This window comes from Cricetulus griseus, chromosome 3 (genome assembly GCF_003668045.3).
Source record: "Cricetulus griseus strain 17A/GY chromosome 3, alternate assembly CriGri-PICRH-1.0, whole genome shotgun sequence".
Lineage (NCBI taxonomy): Eukaryota > Metazoa > Chordata > Mammalia > Rodentia > Cricetidae > Cricetulus > Cricetulus griseus.
The window spans coordinates 77,576,278-77,600,574 of NC_048596.1; the positions used below are offsets into that span (position 1 = coordinate 77,576,278).

The 24,297-nt window shown below is 39.7% G+C and overlaps 1 protein-coding gene across 6 annotated transcripts in view; it reads right to left on the reverse strand.

Moving 5' to 3' along the window:
* The window catches only part of Tnrc6a (trinucleotide repeat containing adaptor 6A), a 79,247-nt gene extending 56,601 nt beyond the window's left edge, over positions 1-22,646 (reverse strand). For 2 of the 6 annotated variants that reach the window (XR_004769087.1, XM_035442242.1), the window contains exons 1-3: positions 22,300-22,642; positions 21,920-21,967; positions 3,681-3,768 (exon numbers count right to left, since the gene is read on the reverse strand). Coding sequence is in view for 5 of the 6 variants with exons in the window: in XM_035442242.1 (XP_035298133.1) it covers positions 3,681-3,768; positions 21,920-21,967; positions 22,300-22,304 (141 nt within the window). In the remaining variant the exon portion in view is untranslated. Of the gene's footprint in view, positions 1-3,680; positions 3,769-21,919; positions 21,968-22,299 lie in introns of all 6 variants that reach the window. The other 4 variants (XM_035442244.1, XM_035442245.1, XM_027410289.2 and 1 more) reach the window with 3 other exon arrangements.
* Between the last annotated feature and the right edge of the window lie 1,651 nt (positions 22,647-24,297).

The window sequence follows — 24,297 nt, forward strand, 5'->3', positions numbered from 1 at the left end:
AGACTAAATATTTATATATATAACTTAAGTAATAAAATAAGAAACATTTACAGTTAAAAAATACTACAATGAGCCTGGCGGTGGTGGCGCACGCCTTTAATCCCAGCACTCGGGAGGCAGAGGCAGGCGGATCTCTGTGAGTTCGAGGCCAGCCTGGTCTCCAGAGTGATTGCCAGGATAGGCTCCAAAACTATACAGAGAAACCCTTTCTCGAAAAACAAAACAAAACACTACAATGAGTTCTGAGGTGTGTCAAGGGGGAGGGGCATAGGAATCTGGTTCAGTGTAGAGAGCTTGCTTAGCATGCTCAATGCTCTGTGTTTAATATCCAGTACTCAAAGAAACTGTGTTACTTGGTTCTTTATTTGAAGCAGAAAATAGCTCATGGTATGAACTTAGATTTCAAAGGCACACAGGTGCTCTTAGGGAGTTAAATCTAAATGTTTTCTGTATTCACAGCATGAAAACCTACACTTTATGTTCCTTAATATATTATATCTCAATTTAAAAATTCACCTGTATATGGTGAAAATAAAGCAGAAACACAAGATAATACTGCATGGAAAGCAGAGCGCTGTGATAGTTTTGAATAGACACCCAATAAGAAAACAATGTTTCAATTTTACTTCTGCTTCTGTTGCCATGATGAAACCAAGGTTAGCCACCTTACACTGAACAAACACATTAGAACAGGTAACAGCTGAAGTCTTCTTTAGAAGTGAAAGTGCATGGTTCATACATACAGCAGGCAGATTATGATGAGTTAATGTTCAAACACTCATGTAAATGAGCCTGCCCACCTGAATTATGTTTGTCTCCTACCACCTACTGGGATTTACTTGTTGGCTCCTACAAGAAACAAAAAGAAAGCTCCACAAAGCTTGTCTTAACAGTTTGTGACTCACAGTCTTTCATATGGGCCAATCTGGGAGTTTCTTTTTTTTAAGGAGCTATTTGGTAGCTGTGTAGGGAAATACCAGCTGTCCTTATTTTGCCAACAGGTTGCATTCAAATTCAGTTATAAGCTGGTTTTCTGCAACTTGGAGAAGCTGTTTTTACAGTGGCAGTCTAGACAACGAAATTTTACAATAACTGAGGGCTTTTTAACTTTCCTTTAGACTGTTTAGTGGACTGATAGGATACACAGCAATACTCTACTCATGTGGAAGGTCTGGGAAAAGCAAACACTTATATCTCTCAGCCTCTAATGAATGGTTCTAGTGGGACATCATCAGAGTGTGATGGTGGAACCACTAGCTGAGGCAGGGAAAAAGTGGGAAAAAGAGTAAAAAGCAGCGTTGGTGGCGCATGCCTTTAATCCCAGCACTCGGGAGGCAGAGGCAGGTGGATCTGTGAGTTCGAGGCCAGCCTGGTCTCCAGAGCGAGTCCCAGGATAGGCTCCAAAGCTACATAGAGAAACCCTGTCTCGAAAGAACAAAAACAAAACAAAACAAAAAGTAAAAAGCAGTCACTGAAGATTTGATGAGATGCCAAATAACAGGATAAATGCTGTTCAAGTGCTATATGTAAATTTATGCACACATAAGGAAGTAGCTTTGCTGACTTGGTGATTTAGAGAGTTGATTGTGAGGAAAGTTAAAAATGAACTTTCACAATCGAGTCATTATTATATGCTATGACTTAAAATTATACCACAAAATAGTGTTTACAGAAATTATTCTACTAAGTGTCTTCCTTTTGCAGAATTTCCTCAGTGAACATGGCAAATTCTAAACACATATGCTTAAGTATTACTTTAGGCTTAAATATTATTTTAGGCTCTTTCCCAAACATGCTGTACTATAACTTACTACCTAAATCTTGAACTACTTAGCACCAACAAGGCATAAGGCAACATTCAGATGCTAGCCAAACAAGATTCTACATTAAGCACACCAAGAAGCCTCCTCACCAATCTCTAGTTTATCCCAGGAGTTCTTTTATGGGCAAATGACACCATATGGCTCAAGGGTACTGTAAGCTTTTCCCAACTTTAGACTCATAAATAGCAAATAAAGATGGACCAAATTGCATCCAATATCAAAAAGCCTCTGGTGGAGGCCTGAGGAATCAGCCAACACAAGACTCTATACTAGAGCTCTATCCAAAATCATACAATGCATATACTATGTATTCTTTTCAGCTTCCCCTGAGAGCAGTCAGACTAGTGTCACCTACCATTTCTCCTCACAGTCCTTCAAAAGGCTCTGTACTCCACCCTTCTCCATAAAACCTGCTAATGGGGCACAAAGTTTAGCATACCTAGAACTGATTCATTTATCACTTCTTTTTCTGTACTCTAAGCAGTTTAACTGTTCCCAAACATACTTAACCACTCAATATGGAATCCAGTCAAGCTAGGATGTTATATCTTCATAGTCACTAACAAATTCTACGGATTACATAGTCCCTTAAGCCTGTCAAATCCCTTTCTGGTCCAACTCAACACTTTCCTAAGGTAAAAATACAAACTTTCATGTCACTCTTACTAAAATATTTTCAATAATTTCCTCAACACTCAAAGCCTGAAGAAGAGAATTTATCTACCATTAACTGCCTTCTGAGACTTCTCCTGATATTCCTACACCACCTTCGCCAAAAGCTTCTACATTTTAGGACACACAGTCTTCAAATTCCCGGTTCTGAGTTTACTGTGCTTTGGGTACTTTTCTGCTCTTTAATCACCTGACTCATTTCTATCCTAAGAAAATGTCCTGTCCGACTTGCTCCATGTCAGGCTAAGGTATTTTCCTCTGTGCTTCAATAGTTTCCCAAAAAGACATGCTTCGTGTCTGTATGCCTTATGTATGCTGCCTCTTAGTGAATGGTGATAAGGGAAGTGCTGTGCTGTAGTTACACCCAGTTCCTAGCACAATGCCTTACCTAAGAGGGGGACATATTGTAAAAACACAGTAGGACATGTCATTAAAATAAATGGAATAGTAACTTGCTGGGCCTTTTAGAACATTTTAAGGTCTGTGAAGATTGATAGAGAAGACTGAGGGTAAACTCCTTAGCATGCTCTGCTTTGAGGCCAGTCTCTGATCCTGATTGTGCCTGGAGTTCTTCTCCAGCAAGTGCCTTAGGCTTGTTTTAAAGTATCTTAATTTAAACCAAAAATTTATAAAGTCAGGACAGGTATCAAATAAAAAGGGACTTTTATTCTTTATCATGTCAAAACTTGCTTAAATATAGTTTATTTCCTGCTTTGCACATGTATTTTATTACCTCATTTAACTCAACTCTTGTTTTACAAAATGTAAAGAAATTGAGGCCCACGAAGGCTACATAAAATTGATGGACATATCGTTCTATGATTATATGAGCAAATAAAGCTTCAAAACCCAGTCTGTCTTTATAGCCATTAAACTACATATAGCTGTATAGCTACAAATCCTGTGCTCTTTCCACTTATAAAATTATAATGAAATAGACAGGAATCACTAATCGAAAGAAAAAGACCTATGAGATGTACTTACCTTAAAGAACTCACCAGTGGCAAGATTATCCATGCATTGAATTACACATTCAGCAAACTACTATATATGTACATTCAAAGACATTAAATATTAAAATGAATCTTCAATGAAGTTAAACTTAAGCAGACGCTTTAAAAAAGCCATGAGTAACTTTCTTTTATTCTATGTTCAAACTGCTTAACAAAGTTTATCATATACTACCTTCTTTTGAGCAGCTTCCTTCTTTTTCTTGTCGTCTTTTTTCTTTTTCTTTTCTTCCATCAACTGTTCTTCTTCTTGCACTAAATCCCTGAACCACACAGTTGCAATTAACTTTCCCAAAATGGATTTAGAAATATAAATAATGTTGCACACAGATTCATTTTCACTTATAAGAAATACAGCAAATTTGTTTTTATTCAACACAACTTGCAACCTAACCACATAGCTACCATATAGTACAATTTTCTTTAACTGACATAGCTTTCCTTCACAAGTATGAAAGTTTTCATCTTAATGTCATTTCAAGGAAGGCAACAAAAAATTGACAAGTTTTATTTACACTGGGAAACTGTAAGTTCCTTCCAATTATAGAATGTAAACTTTACTGGGTAAGTTGTACCTTGCTAGGGGTCCCAATGATCAAGCAGTACCTAATGGTGATGGATTAGTATGGCACTTCCGGCTTTCCCCGCTCTCTTCCACATGCATGTGTGTGTGCACATGCATGCACACATGCACTTTGTGCTGACAGATCAAACCCAGAGCTCTGCACATGTTAGACAAGAGCTGTGTCACTGAGCTACATACCCAGCCATACACATTTTTCGAGTACAAACTATTCATAAATAGGTAACATGCATTTTAGCATTACAATAATCTCAAACTATTTGCATTTAAGTTTAACTCTTCGGAAACTAAAAAGTTCAAAGTTGCCAACAGAAAGATCCTCTTGTTCAGGGTATCATGACTAGAGAAATGGTTCTTCCTCTTTCTCCCTCTACCTCACTGAAATTCAGGAGAAAGCAACAACTACTCAAAATTAACAGTGTACTACAACAAAGGGAATCATATCCAGTAATAAACACAGAAGTCTTAGGTAGACAAATGTACCTACCACTCCTCTAGTAGAGCTCTAGAAAACATTTAAGACGAGAACAATGATAACAGAAAGACATTGGGGGGGAAGGGGGAGTAGCATAAGGAATAGTAAAGTGATATCCACTCTAGACACAACCACCCCAACCATAATCCCTGAGTCCTTCCCGCCTGCTTGGTTACAGGAAGCATCCACTTAAAAAAAAAAAAAAAAAAAAAAAAAAAAAAAAAAAAAAAACAAAACCCACAACTTAAAACTGAAAGAATGTTCTCTCATGAAACTAAAACTTCCAAAGGAGGCTCCCAGAGCACACAGCTCTCCTGGCTACTGGTTCTCTATCCATCACTCAAGTGGGGCCTGTCCATTTACATGGTGCTCTGGATTAGTCTTGTCATTCAAGCAGTCTACTGAGAAAGAAATCTATGAAAATATGGAGGAAACTGTCCAGCTACCCTCTTTAGTCAGTCTAGAGTCTAAGTTTCATAACAGGAATAAGTAAATGTTCTGCATATTGAAGAAAAGCATCATACACAAAAATAGTATCTACTTTGTTCTAAATAAGCTTTCTAGAGAACACACACTATAAACAACAAGCATAACCATTTCTTAAGGCTGAATGGCAATGGGGATGTAACCAAATAAAACCAGTAAGAAAGGAAAGTATGTAGGAAACTGGAAGAGGCTATAATGTACTGCAGAGAGCTTAAATCTGGTCTTTCTAATGGAAGAAATGGAGGAATGTAAGTAGACTGAGAAAATAGAAATGAGTGGCATCACACACAATTGAAATAACAGATTCAAGCTAAATGCATGATTAGACTCCTTTATCGTCAATGTAAGGACCATCGCAACAAAGTCAAAGGCCAAGATGACTACAGTATTCAAGAATGGCAAATTGAATGTCACAAAGAAAGATGGTAAGGGTATGTTCACAGGAATATAGAGAAAACTTAAAAGCAAAAGCTCTAATTACTTAGTTTTCATCAGCCTCATTATCACCATGTTAGAACTGAGATACAGCCATATGTGGTGGCACATTCCTGTAAGTACCAGCATGCACAGGCAAGAGCATAAATTTGAGGCTAGCCTATGCTACATAGTGAGATTCTGTATCAAAACAAACAAACAAACAAACAAACATGGTTGCATCACAATATTTCCCGGGCTGAGATAAGGAGTATTTATTTAATACAATGGTCCCCGTCCCCATTGGCATCCGAAAGACTGTCTACCTACCCTATTTCTGTCAAGACATCACTCTTACTAGCATTTGTCTTCATGGGCTCCTGCCACTACAGGCTCACCCTTTTCTTATTTTTCTCCTTTCTCAAACTTTATTTAGTGCTTGTTTCATAAAGTTAGCAAGTATCTTCTCCTTAGTACTTAAGACACATGCACACATTATGCAGATCTCAAAATGTAATGGGCTGACATTCAAAGAATAGGAAAAAAGTTATTCAATTCTGTCATTACAGTCAACCGCCCATGCTTTCCCCACAGAGAAACATACAGACTCCCTCACTCACACATTCTGTCTGTCTGTCTGTCTGTCTGTCTGTCTGTCTATCTATCTATCTATCTCTAGGTTTTCACATGTCCGTCCCACAGTTCCAATGTTTTAGCCATACTCCCCTTCAAGGCTAGTGGCAAGATATTTCAAAACTGTAATTCTATGAATCTACATGGTACTTAACAGGAACTGGGCTCCTTCTCCAGGGCTTTCCTTCTCTGAGAATTTAGTAATTTTACTAATAGCCTGTACCACATATAAACCCTTTGAACGCCCAGAGAGAATTTTCTAACAGATATAAGTGCTCTGACTGGAGTGGAGTTATATAGTTGTATACATCTGCTACATCTATTACCTATAATCAAAATGTAAATGCCATTGTATATAAACTGGATTCTCCATGTGATTTTTTAAAAGATATTTATTTTTATGTGCATGCTGCTGAGCAGCACTGAGGACCTTAAATAAACTTTCAGGGGCCAGCAAGATGAATCAGTAGGTGTCACCAAGATTGACAACAGGAGTTTCATCCTCAGGACCCACACAGTAGAAGAAAAGAAGTGATTCCTGCAGATGCTCCTCTGACCTCCACCCTCGTGCTAAGGCACCTTTCCACTTGCCTCACCCCCATCAGACAATAAATAAAATTTTTTAAAGAAATTCCATTCTTTCTCCTGTGAATGTATAAGAGACAATGATAAGGGGAAAACTAGACTATAACAAAGAAAGACTGTAAAGTATGAACCTAAGCAGCTGAGAGAAATGAGCTAGTGAGAGTTAGCTCCTCAGATAAAGGTGCCTACCACCAAACCTGACTGACAACTGGAGTTTGATCCCCAGGATTCTCATGTGAAAAGAGAGAGAAATGGTCCCTTCTGGTTGTCCTCTGACTTGCATATACATTATGACATACACATGTACTCACAGTAAATAAAAATAACAAGATAAAAATTAAAAAACACCACAAAGCATAAAACTTTTTGGAAAGTATAACAGAAATACAGCAATTTATAATATGGACAAGACAGGTGGATATTCACTCTACCCGTCACACCATCCTTCAGGATGATCTTACTGTAGTGAAGCACGAGGCAATAAGATGTATGCATATGAAAGTTCACTGCAAGTCTCTCAAGGGGGCTAAAAGCAAACACTGGATGCCCATCAATAAAGAAATGGCTGCTGCATGAATAGCATAATGAAAAGGAGCCTGTCTCCTTACTCACTGAAAGGAATGTCCCTAACATAGTAAAAGGAGAAGAGCAAGTTGTAGATTCACAAACAGTACTATTCCTGTTTTATTTTTTTTTTAAGTAGTGTGTCAGTGTTATGTTACAATTCAAAATGAATGTGTAACTGTCACCCTCAGGTGTTTTGGATTATCCCAAGCCTCTAGAAAGGAATGATACATAGGTGACTACTACAAAATAGTAGCAGCAGGCCAAGCCAGAGGAAAACATTAAACCATAGCACAGGCATGCCAGATAAATGTGGATGGGAGTAGGCTTGCATGGTGTGCTGAAATGAATTAATAAAATCAGCACAGCAGGTGTTAACTACAAGCTGATCCTTGGCCTGTAAACAAAGTTGGATTTCAATAGCTTTCATTCCCTAATTAGTGAGAGTAGGTAGGTAGGTACCCAGTGCCTCAACTGCACAAGCACTACAATTCACCTTAGCACACAAGCACTACAATTCACCTTAGCACTTTACTTTCTCCCCAAAGTATGATATAGGACCAGACTCCAAAAGAAGCCTTGGACAATAAATCTCTTTTTTAAAAAAATCGATTTATGTTGGGCAATGGTGGTACACACGTTTAATCCCAGCACTGGGGAGGCAGAGGCAGGCGGGTCTCTGTGAGTTTGAGGCCAGCCTGGTCTACAGAGTGAGTTTCAGGACAGGACATGTCCCAAAGCTACACACAGAAACCCTGTCTCAAAAAAACAAACAAAAATCTATTTATATTTATTTTACGTGTACGGATGTTTTGCTTGCATGTGTGCCTGTGCACCATGTGTGTGCCTGATGCCCGAGGAAGTCAGAAGAGCATCTTATCCTCTGGAACTTGAGTTATAGGTGGTGGGAATCGAATCCAAGTACTCTACAAGAACAACAAGTGCTCTTAACTGCTGACCCATCACTCCAGCCCAAGGACAATAAACTTCTAACAAGCCCTGCTTCTGGCAAATATCTTAAACATGTTTCCCTTTGAAGCTGGAAAATTTAAGCATACCTTCTGTGACTGCATGGAGTGGAACTCTGGAAGCAGACACCTAGTTTCCTTGGTGATTTAATCTATATACCTGTTTCCTTTGTTAATTTTTTTTTTTCAATCTCCTTTCATTATGAGGAACCTGGAGTTAGACGTACTCGGATAGGTAGAAAGACAGGGAGGGGGACCATCCATGACTAATTAATGAAGATGATGAACTTTCAAGATGGCTGGCTTCTTCCTCACCCTCCTAACCTAAGACAAAAGCCTGGCAGTTTAAAATAAAGGCCTTATGGGCATTCCCTCCCTCCACTAGTGTCCCCTGCTGAGGGCCAATCAGCCATCCTGTCTTTCTTCAAACTGACCAACCCTAAATTAGGGGAAGAAAATCCTTCAAAAACTTTAAATATTCCCACCACTCAAGGAGAGGGTGAGCTTCAGCTTCCAAAGTCCCTAGTTTTTGCTTTGCAGAGACATTTTTGTGTGCTTGCTCGGTGTATATGTGCATGTGCTCACACGTGTGTTTCCTCCCCCCAGTGAAAGCCTTTATTGGCTGAGTCTGTGTTTAAAAATTTCCCCACTTCTACTTGTCATACTTGAGTTTTTTTTTCCTGCCTTTTAATTATTTAACTGGAAAAGAAAGCAAACCTGATCAAGATCCCTGGACAGTAACTATTGCACAAAATCACAAACATTCCACACAATTACATGCTGAGTTCTGTAGGTCTTCCTCCTGAAGAGGCAGGATTTCTACAGACAGACAGAGAGAGAGAGAGAGAGAGAGAGAGAGAGAGAGAGAGAGAGAGAGAGAGAGAGAAAGAGAGAGAGAGAGAGGGAGCGAGAGCACTTTTCCAGTCAAGAGAGCACAGAGTGACATGGACCTTGAGGAGCATAAAGACTGGTTAACCTCACTGACACAATGGAACGTAGAAAAGAAATAAAAGTGTTGGGTAAAAATATGCAATACATTATACAGTGAGATATAATCCAAGTGAATGTATAATGCCCAAACCACAAGGCAAAGGGAAAGAAAGAGGACAGCAAACAGCAGGAAGAAACATACTGATAGTAACTAGACTTTAAAGCTCAAGTTTTAAAATGTGGCTCAGTTGTCAGAAAAACAACAATGAGACAAAGATGGGTAGTTCTAGTTGCTTTAGGAATGGAAACAGGAGGTGACTTTCTTGATGGCCCAGTCAGCATGTAGCCCTCACACACAAATCAACTGCATGCTCAAGCTCGTTATAAAATCCCATCACATCTGTCAGAAAATCATCTGCTCTCCTTTTTCCTTACACATCCCACCCATTCCTCTTGGTTTTCCTGTTTTCTTCTTCACATTTTCCTCAGTCTTGACTTCTTTGTTAACCAATAAACTAGTCAGTACTACGCAGTAAGTCACTGGTAACCTAACTAACATCAGCAGATAGTAGGGCAGAAGCCCAATCACAGTGCAACTGGTAAGGGAATGAGCCAGCTGGATCAGCTTCTCCTATAACTCCTAGGATAAAATGAATAGAACAGAATAAAATGGAGTTTCTGATTGCTTTTTGAAACAAAGAAAACTAATGTGAATACAGGTAGCAATAAAAATAATTATGTACAAGAGAACGTGACAGATCATTTTCAATCACAATAGTAAAGATTTACAAGTACAGAAGTAGTTAATGGTAAAATGATATGAAAGGAGAAGGAACTATATACAATTTGGAGGTGGAAGGGGATCAGCAAGAAGGAAGAACAAATGGGGAAGACACCGAAGGAGAAAGATGAAGAACAATAGAGTAGACTGACATATATGCATGAAAACACCATAAACAAATTACTTTTCATGCAAATTTCAAAGTACTAACTTAAAAAAAAGTCAAACAAGGTACCATGTGCCTGTAATCCTAGCAGTTGGGAGGTATAAACAGGAGGATCAGGAGTTCAAGGTCAGCGTCAGCTGCACTGAGATTTCAAGACAATAGTCTGAGGTACAGGATACCCTCTTTTAAACTACATAAGGTAAGAAAAGGAGTCAATAGGCAAACAGATAGCAATGAGGCTCCAGGTGATACATAATCTGTGTCTCACAGGAAGCTCCCATTACTCCCAGATTTTGAGCAATAAATAAATACATTAATAAAGGATTATAAGCCTTTGAAAAGGTAGAATCCATGATTCCACATTGACGTGGATGGACAAACAAGTGAATAAGGAATGAAAACAGAGATCTTCACTGTAAAATACACACTGATGAAAAAGAATACGTACATGTTCTCAAAGTATGACGAAACCTGATAAACGGTTAACATACGCGGCAATGAGACGAAGTAACTTCATGCATTTCCCCACACCAAGAAAAGCACCTCAGTCCCCTATGCTGCTCCTGAACAAAACACAGCTCTGGACCTAATGAAAAGCTCCAGGCAAACAGAGACAGAGAGGCAACCTACAAAACAGCTTCAATCTTTACACACCAAGAAACTGCAGAACAAAAACTGCCACCCAGTTCCAGAGTACAGAAAGCTAAACCAAATATAACCTGTGACCTTGCATTGACTCTCCAACCAGAAAAAAAAAAACAAAAAACTTTTCTTTTTGCTTTGCTATGACAAACATTACTGAGACAATACATAAAATGTGAATAAGGTCTTCTCATTAGCAATTATGAATGTCAGAGGGTTGTTTCCCCAACTATGAAAATGGCCTTGAAAAGAAAATACTTTTGATTTCAGAAAATACACGTTTTTAGGGGTGGAAGGGCATCTTGTTATATGCAAGTTGCTCTCAAACAGTAAAAATATTATGCATATCAAAAGGGGGAATAATAATGAAAGTTTAGGCTAAGCAAAGTTAGTCAAAATAGATATCCCACCATGAGGAAAGCAGCACTTTGTGGTCTACAATGTCTGAAATACGTATTTCGGACCTACAACCCTGAAATATAGCATTAGTACCATTCCCATCGGCTGTTAAAAGACACTCTTCCACAGCTTGTCAGGTACAAGGGTATAGTAAAGCTTACTCAAACTCTATGCTAAATCCCACTCCCGGTTTGAAGCTTAACTTAATTACTACTTCCTTCACATTTCTTTCCAACCAAAACAAACCTCACCCTTGACCTTCAATTAAACAATATACACGGTCTAATTATTTTAGATGTTAATCTCACTGTTCTAGAAAGGACTAATTACTGGTCCAGGGACAAAACCAGTTCTACTTGAACTGTACTCCCTGGCACAGAGGGCTCTTAATTAGACATCAATTCCTGATTCCTCCCCTTTACTAAAACTCCCTAACTGTACTCTTTTCCCTTATTCCCACCCACACACTACTTCCTGAAAGACCAGATCAAAGCAGCCCTTTCTAAGCAGAGTTTGCAGTGCTGAGTTCTGGGGTGGGGCCCATGTCAAGAAGAGGAAAACTTAAACCTCAACTCAGTGGCCTTACAAAAGTGTTTGACATCTCACAAACCTCTATCTATCCCTAATTAATGAGGTCCAACTGTACCTCCCTGAAAAGGTTGTTGTGAAGATTAGGCAATACAGATAAAGTGCTAGCTGAAGGCATATAGTTAGTAGGTGTACACTAATCATTAGCTACATGAAACTCACTGCAAGATATTGGGAGTGACAGCTAGAATAGAAAGAAGGCTGAGCAAGAATATAGAGAAAATGGAATTGAATACATTAAAAATAACTCAAAGCACAATGCAGCATGTTATACACCCCAAAGCAACAGCTAACACCCCAGATTCCGAGTCAGATACCACATAACACTATTACAGGAGTATAGATTTATCATTAGAAACATGAACACACAGGGTGTGATGGCACACACCTTTAACCTCAGCACTCTGGAGGCAGAGGCAGGGAGATCTCTGAGTTCAAGGCCAGCTTGGACTACAGGACAGCTGGGGCTATACAGAGAAACCCAGTCTCTGCAAAGGGAGGGAGAGGAAAGAGACAAACACAAAAAGAGTCTAACACATCAAGGGATTCATCCCAAGAATGCAAAATTGTTTTAACATACAAAGATCAATATACTATGATGTTAACAGAATGAAGACAGCCACATGGTGGTATCAGTATACAAGTGCAGCAGTCATGAAAATTCAAAAGGAACTTTGAATTTCACCAAGAAAGGCAATCCAACAGGGTTTAGAAGAAAACTTTATTAAATTGACGGAGAAAAGTCCACAGCTTACATCAGTAGTAACAGCTGATTAACATAACCAATCTTGACACTTGTCTTTCAACACTATATGAAACAGACAAACAAAAACAACAGGGGCTGGAGATATGGCACAATAGTTAAGAACACTGGCTATTGCTTCAGAGAACTCTGGTTTGGTGGCAGCTCACAACCATCTGTAACTCCAGTTCTGAGGGATCCAACACCCTCTTTTGGCCTTCACAGGCACAAACATAAATGCAGGCAAAGCACATAAAATTACAATAGATAATAATAAATTTAAAAAGCTCAAGGGAAAGGGAAGGAGGACTCACTCAGGCAAACACACAGCAAGATCAGAATGGAAGATGTACATCTATCTCTTTTCACAGACAGTGCGGGCTGTGGCTGTAGCTGTAGCTGTGATGGAGTACACGCTTAGCATGCTTAGTTTTAAGGTCCTAGTGTCGAGCCCTAGTACCAAGTGATAGCATCAAAAATATAAAATACTTAGTAATAAATTTCACAGAAGAAGTACAAATTGTATACTTAAAACACAGCAAATCTTTGAAAAAATAAAGGCCTAAATAACTGGAAAGACCCTATATTTATGAACAACTATAAGTTATTAAAATGGTAATACTGTCTAAGCTGATCTAAAAACTGTTCTTACCAAAAACACAACTTTTTCATTAAAATTGACAAACTGTTCCTAAAATTCACACAGAAACACAAGAGGAACCAATGCAATCATGAGGAGAGAATGGATTTCAAGCCTGCTAATTATAAAGCTACAGTAACCAAGAGAGTGGAAATTGGCTAAGGATAGCTGACAGACCAAACGGTACAGAATCCTGAGACAACACCCTTCATAATGAGCAACTGACCTTCAAGACACCAGAGAAACCATCTTTTTAACAAATTGTGCCAAACAACTGGAAAATTGTAAGAATGAAATTGGAGCACTCATAACATGCACAAAAAATAACTCAAAAATACAATGACAGACCTAAAAGTAAAAACCATAAAACTGGTGGAAAACAAAAATAATTTTTGCAACCTTAGAATGAGTACCAATAGCACACAAGCAACAGATCTATTATAGGTAAGTAGACCTAACTATTTGTGCTTCAAGAGGTGAAAATAACATAGGAGAAAATACTTGTAAATTGTAATATAAATATATAAATAAAATATAGATATAAATATAATACAAATCTATATTAAGAACTCTCAAACTCAACAATACAAAATACAACCCCCAAAATGATGTGGTGATGCATGCTTATACACCCAGCATTTGGAGGAAAGGAAGCAAGAAGGTCAAGGCGTTCAAAGTCATCCTCAGCTACAAATCAGGTTTTAGACTAGCCTGTACTACATGAAACCCTGTTTCAAAAACCAAAAACCAATTCATTTAAAAATGTAAAAACAAGCCCAGCATGGTGGTAGGTAGATACCTTTAAGCCCAGAAATTAGGAAGCAGAGCGGGTGAATCTCTATCTAAATAGCCTGGTCTAAATAGCAAGTTCCAGGCCAGTCAGAGTAGCAGTGAGACCCTGTCTCAAAAGGAGGGGAGTGGGGAGAATCAAAGCTGGAATTTAAAAGCAGACAAGAGACTATAAATAGACATTTCTCCAAGTCAAACAGCCAATAAAGGCCATGAAAAGAAACTCAACTTCATTAGTCATCAGGGAAATGCAAATCAAAACCACAACGAGATGCCTTAGTCCAAAAAGATGCCTGCTTACCAATTAAAAAGGACAAGTGTCAGCAAGGGTGTGTACAAGTGGCTTGACTGCACTGTACACAGCCTGGCAGTCCCTCAAAAGGTTACAGCTATCATATGACCCAGCAATTCCACTCTTAGGTAGATATTCAACAGAAATAAAACATCCATACAAATACTAGCACACAAACATTAATGGCAACACATGCTTGGCATTTATGAGGCACTGAGTTTGATTCCTACCAATACAAACAAACAAAAAACCCACATACTTATGTAAGTAAAAGATAAATGGAATCTGCACAGGGAGATGGTATTTTTCACCCATTAAAAGGAATGAAGTGCTGACAATGATATACCAGGGATAAAACTTGAAAACATACTAAGTAAGACACACAAACACTGAGGAATTCTAGTGTATGATTCCATATTTATGAAATGCCCAGAACAGGAAATCCACTAGTGGATGGCAGGACTGGGAGGCATATTAAATGAGGAGTGACTGCTAAATATTTGGGGTTTGGGGAGAGGGAGTGTGGTACAAACATGTTCTGGAATCACAGAGGTGATGAATGTATAACCCCACACACTTCACATGCATGGAAATTTGATCTTAATAGATCTACCATTAAAAAGCTGAGAGTCTGTGCCCACAGTCACAGACTCAGGCAGGGACAATGAGTTCAAGGCCAATGGGGACTACATGATTCGGGGAGGAACAGAGAATGTTACCTTCAGAGGAATTTAAGGATAGATCAAAAGCAGGACAGCACTAAACAATTTTAGCACTGAACAGGAGTTGGCTCTGATTCTATAGCTACTGAAGAACCAGAAGTTTCCAATGGTTGGTTTACAACTGTGGCTTGAAACACTAACCTGCAGTAATGTCCCTTTCCATTTTTATACTTTGTTTGTGACAAGGTCATGTAGCCCAGATGGCCTGAACTTGGGTTCCCCCTGCCTCTACCTCAGAAGAACTGAGATTACAGATGCACCCCACTAGGAATGGTACCCAGAAGGGCCTTATTCAAATAAACAAGCAACTTGCTACTGCTCACTAAGACCTGCTTGAGGATTCACAATGAGAAGGCATTTCTCTCCCACCCTCTGCAGCAGTTAACAACAGACAAAGTGATGCTAGAATGCTCTTAAAATCAGAGTTTATTTAGGCACCAGGCAGCACCACTTCCTCCTGCTAGCTTACATATTCATTTTTCAGGGGACAGAGACACAGGAGAAAAAGGGACTAAAGTCAACAAAATACAGATGCCATCACTATAAAAACATCCAGTATTACTGCAAACTGCCCAATAAATGCTATCCGATTGCAATTCACTAAGAAGTGACAGCAAAAGAAGTGAACTGGCTCAGTATTGTTTGCTGTTATACAAAATCCAATCAATTGCTGTTTGCAGAAAATATCTTTTAAGGTTCAAAGTATAAAATTCTTCAACTAGGTTTCAATCTGTTTTGAACATTCCATTTAAAATGGGAAGCTGAGTCATTGTCACATAACACTACTGCCTAAATGCCGAAATTCAGTAGTTTCTCCCTGGTTACAAGAAAGGAAATGCTAGGATTTCTGTTGCCTAGCCAACTCAACAGAGTATGCAAACGATGTTTAAAGTAAAACATCTTAAATAGAACTTTTACCTCTATTTATGTCCAAGGAACTCCTCCCAAGACTGGAAGTCTGCCTCAGTTACATTTTACTCTCTCATCAATCTCAGTTTAGCTCTCTGACAGCACGCTACTGCATACCAAATCTTTGAAAGTCTGATAAATACTAAGAACCATATCCTGTTTGGTTCTGGGGGGTTTTGTTTTGTTGCCTTGTTCAAACACATATTCAATTTTCCAAAGTACTTCTCTTCACCTGCCATACCTTTTACACTCAGCATGAGTACCTTGTCTAGGGCCACAATGCCAAGCTAACTTAAATACCAGGCATGATGGTTCAGATTCATAATCTCTGAGCTGAGAAGTATATGCATAAGGCAAGAGGATTCCAAATTTCAGGTCAAGCTGGGCTTCCTAGTGAGAATTTGTCTCAAAAACAAAATAAACAAAAATATAATATACATCACAAACCTAACTAATATTTCATTTTCTTACTAAGTTTATCAAACTATCACTGGTTAAAGTTGAAAACAACTTTTATGTCTACCAATAAGGAAGCTATCATCAAAAACTCTTTAAAAGGTAGCAATCACAACCACTAGTTAATTTAAAGTAGACTTGTAATTTCTATACTCTTAATACTTGGATTTCAGTTTAAACTAAATAGCATTCCTTATAGTGAAAGAAATACTAACTAGGCTAGCATAAAGGTTAAGAGCTGAAAAATGCTACAAAAAATTCCTTTGAGATGATCAAGGAGAACACCTGCAGGGATGTGCTGAGAAGACATCCATCACCACTGATGGGACACTTCAGCCAAGAAGATTTAACCTCTATCTGATTGTTCAGAAGAGATCAGACAAACCCAATCTGAATTATGCAAAACAACTAGTCAAAAAATTGCACTGTCACAAAAAGGGTAGCAAGGTAGCTTCAGAGACAAAACAGCTAATGCTACCCTGGATCAAGAAATCGTGGAAAATAGGAGATCGGGAGAAGAGGGAGGCGGAAACTGTGGTCAGTATGTAAAATTAACAACAACAAATGTTATTTAAATAAAATAATTTTAAAAATTGGTGGAAAGAAAAATCCTCCATGACAATTGAAAATAAGTGAATATGAACCAAACTATAGTATAAAGTTAAACATTCTATGTTTGATCATTTGACTGTTATGTACAAGATCCTCTTTAATGTATAAGACATAATGCTGTATTTTGGGGATAGAGTGTAATGACAAAATAATTATGAAAAGTGGAAGTATCTGCTACCCTAGTTTTGGTACTTTGCTTAAGGTTACAAATGACTTTTTGCTAAGATTAACTTTATTTTTAATTATGTGTGTATGTGCAATTATCTATGGAATCTAGAAGAGGCTAGCAGATCCCCCAGAGCTGGAGTTACAAGTGATTGTGAGTAAGCCAACTCAGGTTCTAAGAACTGAACTTGAATGGAATTTGGATCTTCTGGGAGAGCAACAAGAGCTCTTAATTGCCTAGTCATCTCTCTAGTCCTCAAATGACTTCTTTAATGAAAACTAGGTGGACTTTATTCCATTTGGAGAAGATTAGTCCAGCCTGAATGAAATGCATGTAACACATGCCATTTTACTATTTCCAATCATGGGCAATACTTTGGGGTTGTCATAAAATGAAATTGTAAAAGACTTTATGCCTTTCAAATTATACTTTCAGACATATTTGACATACCAAAATTCAAAAGACATTATAAACTATTCTTTTTATGATGTTCATGTGCAAATTTTCAGTTTTAAGCTAAGCCCACCATCTGTATTCATTTATTCCAGCAACTAGTTTACCACGTAATCTCCAAATTAAGCTAGAAAGAGGCCTAGCCTACCATCCACATCAGAGCAAGCAACAGAAAAGCCTAACTAAACCAGAATGATTTTTCACCTAAACAATGGAAAAATCAGTGGCAACAATAGATAACCTCTAGAGAGAGGTATACCCTGGCTTAGTCGTGTTGTCTTGGGCTCTGTGACATAGCATCTGTTCCAGATATTCATGGTTCAACTGAAAGTGTCCCAGGTCAGACGCTATGTGGTTTATGGCACCTTTAATATTTGCTATACAATGGCTGTTCATGGTTGGTTTGGAAGCAGGGATCACATTCACAAATTATGTTAACTTCTACTTACACAATACACATAAATTACAGAAACCACTAGAATGGGCATGAGATACACTGAGATAAATGTTTTGAGGTTTTTTCTGTCCAAAAAGCAGAAATGTATATTTTATCTAATGTTCAGTGAAAATACTAGAATGGAGTGAGAAGGCCTGTTAGAAGCCCAGCTCTGTCATTGGAGACTGTCTCTCAATCAGAATTTTCTCACTTGAAAAGTAACAGATACCAGCTGATACCTTAAGATCCAGCTCTGAATATTCACTAACTCTGTAACTGTAGCCTCCAAATATACTTTCAAAATTACAACTGTTGGGGACTGGAAGAATAGATAGCTCAGTATTTAAGAGTACCGGCTACTTTTCTAGAGGACCCAGGTTTGATTCCCAGCACCCACACAGCAGCTCACAACCATTTCTAACATCATTTTCAGGGGATCCGATTACCTCTTCTGGTTTCCATGGGTACCAGGGATCAATGTGTGCAGACATCCATGCAAGCAAAACACCCATACACACACACACACACACACACCCCAAAAAAAACCAAAAACAACAACAAAAAACTTTTTAAATTGTCTTGCATCAACTGAGTTGTATTAATTAATGGAGGATTTGTTTCCCCTCTAAACTGGTGATTATAACTTACCATTGTTTCTCCTCACATAAATTTCTATTTCACTTGGAGGCTGGATCAATCTCTCATTTACCCTAAATGGAGAATTCCCCTCACAACTAACCTACTTTGAAATCCCAGGTTCCACTTCCTTGGTATCTCATCCTCTCATCTCTCTCTACCACAACTTACATGCAGATCTTCATCAACTCTTACCTAGAGAACTACTGCCCATAATCATACCTGATCACAATTCCCCGGCTGGAAGAGTTTCCTATAACATTGGTATCCTATCAGAAGGTAGGCAGTGGCCCCTTAGACCATCTAAAGATTATGTAGAAGTCCTCAGCCTGACATTCAAAGCCCTCCACATCACATGCCTTAAGACAGTTTGATTAGCTGGTTGCTATTTCTACTAGACCAAATTCCTGTGTGCTTACTGGATTCCGAGTCTTCACATCTACTGTTCTAATATCCTCTCTGCAGGCCAAAATGGATTTGATTCCTAAATCCCACTCTAGTAGTAGTCACCCTTGTCTAGACATTACAGCTCCCTCTTTTGAATGCACATGGTACTGACAGAGTAAGACAATTCTCAAAACCAAAAATGAATTTTAAAAACTAGCTAACCTAATGATCTAAATTTATTCCTTGTGCCATTTTTTGCTTAACTGCCACTGAACACCTGGCATGTCTTGGTTAGGATTTGCCACTTATCCCAGGAAAGCAGAATGACAACATAACCCTGACACACACACGGAACAGAGCTTCCACCCTGGAGACACACATACTAGGTTTACTGAGCTTCCATCATACAAAAAAGATGCTTATATGAATGCACCATTTATATACTTGGGACTTTTCATGTTCAAAACCTGAACCAAGATCTCCAAACATTGATGCCCACCCCCCCATCCCCACCTTCCATTTCTATGGATCTTTGTCAGAATCTGAAGACACTCTGATCATTACAGAGTAGGGAGTACTCCTGGTAGATGCTGGACATCTTACACTACAAAGGACAGTCCTCAAATAATTAATTAGCTGGTACAAAATATAAGAAGGGTCCATAGTGAGAAATTCCAAGATAAACATATTGCATGCAGTTATGGGTTCTACTTTTAAAAAAAAAATCCCAATTTTTCAGAGGGAAGCGCCTTACCTTCAGCATGAAGGCTGATGATTCTTGCAGTGACTAGTGGTAAGACCTCCTGTAGTTACTTAACCTCTTTCTACCTCAAACTCTTATATGTACAGCTAAGAACACCTAATTTACCCAACCTCTCAAGGGTGAAGAGGCATGCAAAGTCTTTGGATGGGTACAGCAGGCAGATGATGAACAGTTGGTACATTCCCCTCACTGGTTCCTAGAAAATGCTCAGAGTTTACTAGGGTGAATACTACCTGCCATGACTTCCTGAGCAGGGTACTAATGGGCAAAGACTGATACTTTTTTTTCTTGGGGAAAAAAAGGAGCATGTGCCCATCTAATCTAATCACCTGTCTCCCTACTCAAAGTACCTTAACTGGTCCCTTCTTACTGACACTCTGTTTTAAAATCACATTATTTTTCTTTTTCATATCTATAATCAACTGAAGTGCCTCAAGCACATGAGTGGAATGCCATCCCCTTTTGACTCCTACACCAACTACCCTGAATTACCATTATTTATGTACATATTATATAGTTTCCCTACCAGATTGTACATGCCCTCTTTGGACACTGACAGCACTGGATTCCTTTTTATGTAACCCAAGGGGCCTAACAGACCTTAGTAACTGGATGGACCAAGCCTCTCATTTCATAGATTAGACACAGAAAGGCCAAATGACTTGCCAAGAGTCAAGGTCATTTTAAATGGCAGGGCTGGAATTCAAATTCTGATACAAGGCCAACAGGCCAATAGCAGAGATTCCAAGTTCTGCCCAATCATAACGAAGTGAAAATTATGCTTGTATTTCAATATTCACCTAAGTTTTAGGTACCCTCATGGACACAAGACCTATGTGGATGCCTGACAAAACAAAACCAGAAGGAGAAAAAGATCCAAAACCTACACTGTTATTAAAATCACACCTTAATAATTCAATCTATTTTGTTTGGCTCTGTATCTTATTTCTTTCCCAGTTTTTGACAACATAACTTGTTTAAGCATCCAGCTGACAGTTATTTAGTCACCGATAGCAGCTTTAATGTCCCTTTAAATGATTCCATAATTATTTAGAGTTCCAAAAAACCTCTCACTGGATAAGCCAATACTGTTCCTTTGCCAACAGAACAGATTCTTTAACAGTCACCCCAACAGATTAACATAAATTCAAAGAGCTAGAAATTTGGAACAATTCTACATGGTAAAAAGTATTTGTGCAATTACAAGTGTGTTAATAACCACAACATAAGCCTAGAACTTCCAATAAACAAGCATAAGCCAGATTAAGACCTAAAACAAATGAAGCTGTTTAATCTCGAAGTTTCTGTGAGTTCAAAAATGATGCAAAAAAAGTGAATAGAAAAGAAAAAGCCTGTTTTAAAATGGATCTGAAAAAGGCTTTAAGTATCGTGCGATTCCCTGATGTTGAAGCAATTACAGCTCAATAAAACTAAACGTTTTCCAGAAATGCATCACTTCGGGGTGGGGGACAAGAAACAACCCTTGTCTTGGAGATAGTATTTGAGGCTTCAGGTACCAGTGCAAAAGCACTCAGGCCCAACAGAAGTGATCATCACTTACTGAAAACAATTTTTAATTACTTTCCCAGCTGATAAAAAGAACACACACCGAACACAGACTAAAATGTTTCAAAGGACAACAAAACGCAGTTTATGCTTGATGAAGTTCAAGGACAAAACTGTTTCCAATGCAACAGAATCCGCCTGACTACAATGTGCAGAGACAGAGAGCAAAAAATGCGAGCACATAGTATCTTTTTATAAAGGCAACAATTTAGCTACAAAGTAATAACGGGGAAGCCAAAACAGTTTGACAGCCCGCCATAAGGGCCGCCTCAATCATGAGTCACACAATGCCTGCAACCATTTACAATAGTAATTAATGCACAAGTCCCCTAATTAAATTCTAAAAGGGTGAGAATGCTTTAACTAAGTTTACAAGAACTGCCTTTTGCTTTTCTTTTTAAGAACGAACACACTCGTAATTACGCGTCTCCCCTGCAATGCCCCCCCCCCATGCAAATATTCCCTGAGGCCGTTTCTACCGAATGTCTGTTCCCTGCGTGCGAAAGCAAATGACACGGGATGGGGTGGGGGGAGGTGGGGGGGAAGAGGTCTGTAAACCCAGGAAGGGCGAAGCAGAGTGGAAACACACGATTATAAAGGGGGCGGGAGACTGAAGGCTCGCCCATCTTACCTGCTAAGATTTCTCTCTACGTCTTTGGTAGCTTTAGCTTCCAATTCTCTGAAATAGGAAACAAAAACAAAAACAAACAAAAAAAAAAAACGGGGGGAGGGGATGCGCGTGAAAACCGAGCTTCTGCGGCAGAGCGCCCGCGCGGTGGGGGAGGGGCGGGGCTGCGGGCTGCAGCGCTGCGGGCCTCCGAGCCCAGGACGGTCGAGCCCAGAGCCGCAGCCCGCGCGGGGCCGAAGCTTCCCGGGCCTCCCGTGGCCTCCCACCCAGGCCCGCGCTCCCGGGGGCTGCCCCGTGCCGCCGCCCCGCAGCCCGACGGGTCCTGCGGCAGCGCCTCCGGCTGCCTCCCGGCCCCGAGCGAGACTCCCCTCCGGTCCGCTCACCTCATGTGTGTAAAGTGCACGAGCGCGTGGGGCGCGGGGAACGAGGCTCGCGAGCCTCAGGCCCTCCGCAGCGCCGCGGGGACAGGCCCGAGCCGCTGCACCAGCGCCATTTTCTACACCGACCCGCTGCCGCCGCCGCCGCCGCCACCGCTGCTGCCGCAGGCCCCAGACCGGAAGTGAATGCCCCACTCGCAACCCCTTCCGGGGGCGCGGTAGCCCTGGGGCCCCCAAGATGGAGGCCCTAGCAACTAGGCCTGCTGGACAGGGCCGACGCTTGGCAACCGCCCGGCACGGCCGGGACCTCGCCGGAGCTGTCGGGGAACTCCGAGGCTCCCCGCGAGCGTCTTCCGGGCCTGGCGAGCGCAGACCTTTGTCGCCTAGGCGGGCCTGGGTTTGACTCCGGTCCCCCCCTCCTCCTCCTTTACTGCGACACAAGTTTCCTTCCCCTCTGCCCGGCCCCTCCCTCACAGAAACACGCCTTGAAAAAAAAAAAAATCCACCAAACCGCAAATTCCACCCTTGCCGCTGCCGGAGGAGCCCGCGCCGTTTTTAAATTCACCCACATCTAATTACTTTTGACCTTGAGCCAGATTATTTAACCTCTCTGCTTGTGCCTGGCCTCCTCAGGTGAAGAATGCATACCTGAGGCCGGCTGTGCGGTTTCAGTACGATTTTATGCCTCAAAATTTTACACACCCTTGACTCAGCAATTCCACTTTCACTCAATTTCTGCTCAAGAAATAATCATTTTGGGTATCATTTTTTAAGTATTTCATCATCAAGATTAATAACTCAAGGCACTGGGAAAGGTTGAAAATTGTAACCGACTGCAAAGTCCAACGATATGAGATGGCATTAAAAGCAGCCACTGGCAAGAGCATGAAAAGATGGAGTGGGAAATACCGGCCTAGGGACTTCGTTACAATAAAAGAATGAAAAGGCAGATACCAGACTAGTTCTCAGAAAAATACGTGAACATCCAATTGCGGGTACTGTAAGATAAATACCTGTAAAGTATATAAATCTACATATAGATACAATAAGATGCAGCAATATAACACAAGAAGATGCAATCATAATAATTGTAAAAAAAAATTATAGTGTAGACACATACCTGAATGTAAATACAATAAGATACATACCTGCAGGTAGATGAAGCATTATAATACACTAAGGACATAATTATAATGCACATATATATACAGAGCTTCACATAGTCTGCAAATTTCTCCTTTACTTAATGTTCCCTTTTACTTTCTCAGAAAACTCACTCTGCAGATTACTTCCTTTTGCTCTTTTCTATCCTAAGTCCCTCTACTAGCGTAGAACTGCTCCAGTCTCTCTCGTGATATAAGCTATGTGACTAATTCTGCTCTGAGAGAAGTGTGTATTATAATAAGCTATGAATAAGTGAATGCCCAGGAAGGAATTAAAATATGAACCAAAATGTCAAAATGTTAATTACTGGTATACAATTTTCTTCTTTTAGCATTTTTAATTTTATGAGCCTATGAACATTTTTGAAAAAAATTTACAAAATATAAAGTGAAGTAATTTTTACATATTATATTATTATTATTATTATTATTATTTGGAGATGTAGCCTGGCTACCTAGAACTCTCTATGTAGGCCACACTGGCCTCAAACTCACAGAGATCTGCCTGTCTCTGTGTCCTGAATGTTAGTATTCTACTATATATCCCCAGCTTCAAATTTAAGTAGGTCTTATCCTGGTTAGTTCCTTTGTTAAACTGATACAAGCTAGAGTCTTCTGGGAAGAGGAGCACCAACAGAGAAAATGCCCCCATCAAATTGCCTGTAGGCAGGTCTGTAGGCATTTTCTTTCTTTTTTTCCTTTTTTTTTTTTTAATTTTCTGTAGGCATTTCCTATAGGCATTTTCTTGATTAATGATTGATATGGAGGGGCTCAGCTCACTGCTGGTGGTACCACCCCTGGGCAGGCTATCCCAGGTTATATAAAAATATAAGCTGGGGCA